At 32.4% G+C, this 3,303-nt stretch overlaps 1 protein-coding gene across 8 annotated transcripts; it reads right to left on the bottom strand.

Annotated features, from left to right (window-relative positions):
* Positions 1-302: 302 nt before the first annotated feature.
* Positions 303-2,632, bottom strand: LOC126706913 (uncharacterized). 8 transcript variants are annotated; one of them, XR_007648762.1, is made up of 7 exons: positions 2,110-2,316; positions 1,855-1,931; positions 1,699-1,720; positions 1,488-1,593; positions 1,361-1,412; positions 930-1,037; positions 768-808 (listed from the first exon to the last, which is right to left on the bottom strand). XR_007648762.1 is itself a non-coding variant. In XM_050406492.1 (6 exons), exons 2-6 carry the CDS (start codon positions 1,913-1,915, stop codon positions 707-709), a joined length of 399 nt encoding a protein of 132 aa, XP_050262449.1. In that variant the 5' UTR covers positions 1,916-1,931; positions 2,499-2,632; the 3' UTR covers positions 303-706. The 8 variants fall into 8 exon arrangements, 7 of the variants coding, with proteins under 7 accessions (XP_050262449.1, XP_050262448.1, XP_050262451.1 ...); XM_050406492.1 differs by lacking the exons at positions 1,361-1,412; positions 2,110-2,316 and adding an exon at positions 2,499-2,632 and having other exon boundaries at positions 303-808; XM_050406491.1 differs by lacking the exons at positions 1,361-1,412; positions 2,110-2,316 and adding an exon at positions 2,340-2,488 and having other exon boundaries at positions 303-808.
* Positions 2,633-3,303: the final 671 nt, after the last annotated feature.

Below are 3,303 nucleotides of genomic sequence, written 5' to 3'. Positions count from 1 at the left end.
TGGATTAACTTCACGTGTGAAAGCAATTGACTTGATAATAACTGGATAATGCACTATCCTCACTCTATGAGCTCCTATTTCCAATGCTCCTAATACATAATTGTCTGCAATCTATATTTCATCTACAATGTGCAAAGTCAGCCTCATATGTAAACATTAAAAACCTACCACATGATCAAACCAGTTTGACACAGAACACTTAAAAATGGTTTATAGAATGAATATTTATCAAGAGAGATTGTGTGAATATAAGCAATTAATCCAAAATATGTATAAACAAAAAATAAAATGTTAGGAACACATTTGATCAACAACAGTATCCTCTTTATTTATAGAAGAAACAACAGACTACACAAATTTCACAATACCACATTCCATCAGTGAGCTGTTGCAGTGATAAAATTTCTAAGCAAAAGTAGATGCCAATAACATCTGAACAGTCATCCTAATAGCAAACCTCTATAAATTCCAATAGAAGGCAATATATATTCTAATTTCCAATGCCTATGGATGCTAAGATTCATATTTTAGAAATGCTCCTCACAAAATGAAAATCACGTGGTACAAGTTAATGAACACATTCAACTTGACTTTCTCATGGACTACCTTTTTAATTGCACCTGGCTTTTATATTGTGAACACATCAACTTGTTCTTTGCTCATGCAAAACTTCAACACCAAATGCAAAGTATTCAATTGAAAGATTTCAGAGTTTTGATAGCAATAGAGCTAACTTCTCATCAGACACCTTAACTTCAATGCAAGCTCCCAAGGATGCAGCTAGTCTTGCAGCTAATTGATGCTTACACTGTAAGAAACAGGTAAACAAGAAAAAGAATTAAATACAAGAAACTTGTTGCAAAAAGAAAAGGAAAGGTTAAAGGGTTTGACTTCATAATTTGATGGATAGGCAAGAATGATGATCTTACACATAGTTGTTCCCCTCTATTTACAATGTCATAGAAGAACGAATAACATGCACAATAGCATTCAGCAAAGCAGAAATATTCCTCCTTCCTCCGTGATTCTCCGACAACCTAACCAGACCAAATAAGTGGAGAAACAGTCTTAGATTTCATCCTCCTCATTACCTGGTCAAAATTAACAGGTTTCTTCAACCCAACCCATCTTGGCCTCAACTACCAAATTGGCAACTTTTGGCTAATCCAGCTTCTTCAAATTTCTCATTATTTAGCTGATGTCATCTAAATTTCTAAATATTTTCTTTATAATTTCACGCAAATTGATAAATGCATGAAAAAAATATTGAAAATTTTCAAACTTTTGGACTTGAAATTCCTCAGTATCAGCTAGAGTTCCAGATTCACAAAATGAAAAAAATGTCCAAACAAAATTTAACCTTTAAGATAACTTCATGATGCAGATGCTTGTTCTGATCTGGATCGAACCATCTAGTTGTCAATTTCGTAAGCATGTCTATCCATAAGGTAACGAAACGCGTATGCAAGTAAAGAAATAATCCTCACCTGAAAGATGAACCGCCCGCTAGGCTCACCAGAAATCCTCTTGACACCTCTTTGATCTACTATCCTAGTGGCTCGCTCAAAGTTCTTACCAAACAAGAAATGCAAGCTGCATTTATAGCCCAAAATTGAAGACACCAAAATAATTCAACCACATTACAAAACATTACTAATATTTGCAACAAAGTGTTGAAATGGATATAGAAATACTAACATGGAGAGCTGATCATTGGACACTGCCCCATTTCAATTTGTTCCGTGTTATCAAATGTCCACATAAGTAATCAAAACTGAATGAAATTTTGGTAAACTTATTTTCACAAATTCATAATATCAGCTTCTAAGTAGAAAAGAAAAAAAGATAAACGACCTGAACGAGTGGACTCAATGTCCTTCCACACTGCCTCAGCTACCAGAATACTTGCACTCATCCTCACTTCATTTTGCCTACAAAAGCATAAATTTCAACACTTAGCACTTCTTAGTCTGCTTTTTGAAAGTGCGTTCTAACAATCATTATCTAAAATAAATACAATCTTTTTTGTTTTTTGAAAGTAAGAAATGTTCTACAAGTTCAACAGGGTTTTAAACAAATTAAAGAACCCAACAGAACCATATACTATACTTGCTTTTAAAAGCTATAACCAATGCAATTTCTACTTTTGAAAGCAAAGAAAGCGCACAACGATAAGTTTGGGAATTGGGTGTCTCCAGAAGCACTCGTTTAACGTAACAGCAACGAAGTACAGACAACATGAAGTAGTATACTAGGTGTTTGTTTTAATGCCAAAACGAGCATAGTTTTAACGGAACGAAAGGTTAAAAAGAATATAGTAAGAGAGTTAGTTAACAGACATTGCTTATTTCAACGATTTGTCACTTTAATCAGCAACTAAATGGAAATCTCGCCATTCGCCAAGCGAAAAAAGGAAAAAACAACAGCCAAATTGGAAAGAAAATGAATTTAGAATAATGGGAAAGTGAATGAAAGAGGTTGGGGTTGCGGTTGCTCACCTTATTTGATTATAAAAAACTTTGGTTTCGAAGGAGATTTTTGGTTTCCGTTTAATGTGAGCAAAATAACGGCAGCGTAGTATTTATGTAATTATGTCGGGCCTAATTGCCTACATATTATTATTTGGGAAAATATTGGACTTGTCTGAAACTGTTAGCGGAATTTTTTATTTATATATATATATATATATATTTTTTGAAGATTTATTTATTTATTTATATATATAAAAATTGAATACAAACTTGGTCCGAGCCTAAAATTATAATTAATCATATATAATTTTTAAGCAAATTACAATTTATCCATCTGTAGTTTAATTGCCTACTTGTGATTTAAAAGTTGGCACTTTATCCACATAATGTTCACTCCATTAGGCTTCCATTACTCACATTTTAGTACTTTCACCATTAAAAACACAAAAAACATAACAAAATTATAAAAATCAAGATCTATAAGTATATTTCTTAAAATGGTGAAACTTTGGCTTAAGAACATTCTTCTTTTTCATAAGAACATTCTCAAGTCTATCAATCCAAATAAAACTCTTAAGGGGATATTTTGATATGAGAATCAATAAAAACTTGACAACATAACAATTGTTAATGCTAAAGCTATGGTGAAAAATGTTATGTATCTCGCATTGCTTCTTTTTTCTTTTTCTTTTTCTTTTTTCCTTCATTTTGATTGATAGTCCTGGTTTAGTTGTAATAGATGGTTTAGTGTGACAAAGATTTAACTTCCTCCCAATAGTTGAACACTTATTCATAATTCACAACAAGATAAACATAGAAATCCTCTTGAAAG

The sequence above is a fragment of the Quercus robur genome, chromosome 11 (genome assembly GCF_932294415.1).
Source record: "Quercus robur chromosome 11, dhQueRobu3.1, whole genome shotgun sequence".
Classification (NCBI taxonomy): Eukaryota; Viridiplantae; Streptophyta; class Magnoliopsida; order Fagales; family Fagaceae; genus Quercus; species Quercus robur.
This window is presented reverse-complemented; position numbering and strand designations above follow the sequence as displayed.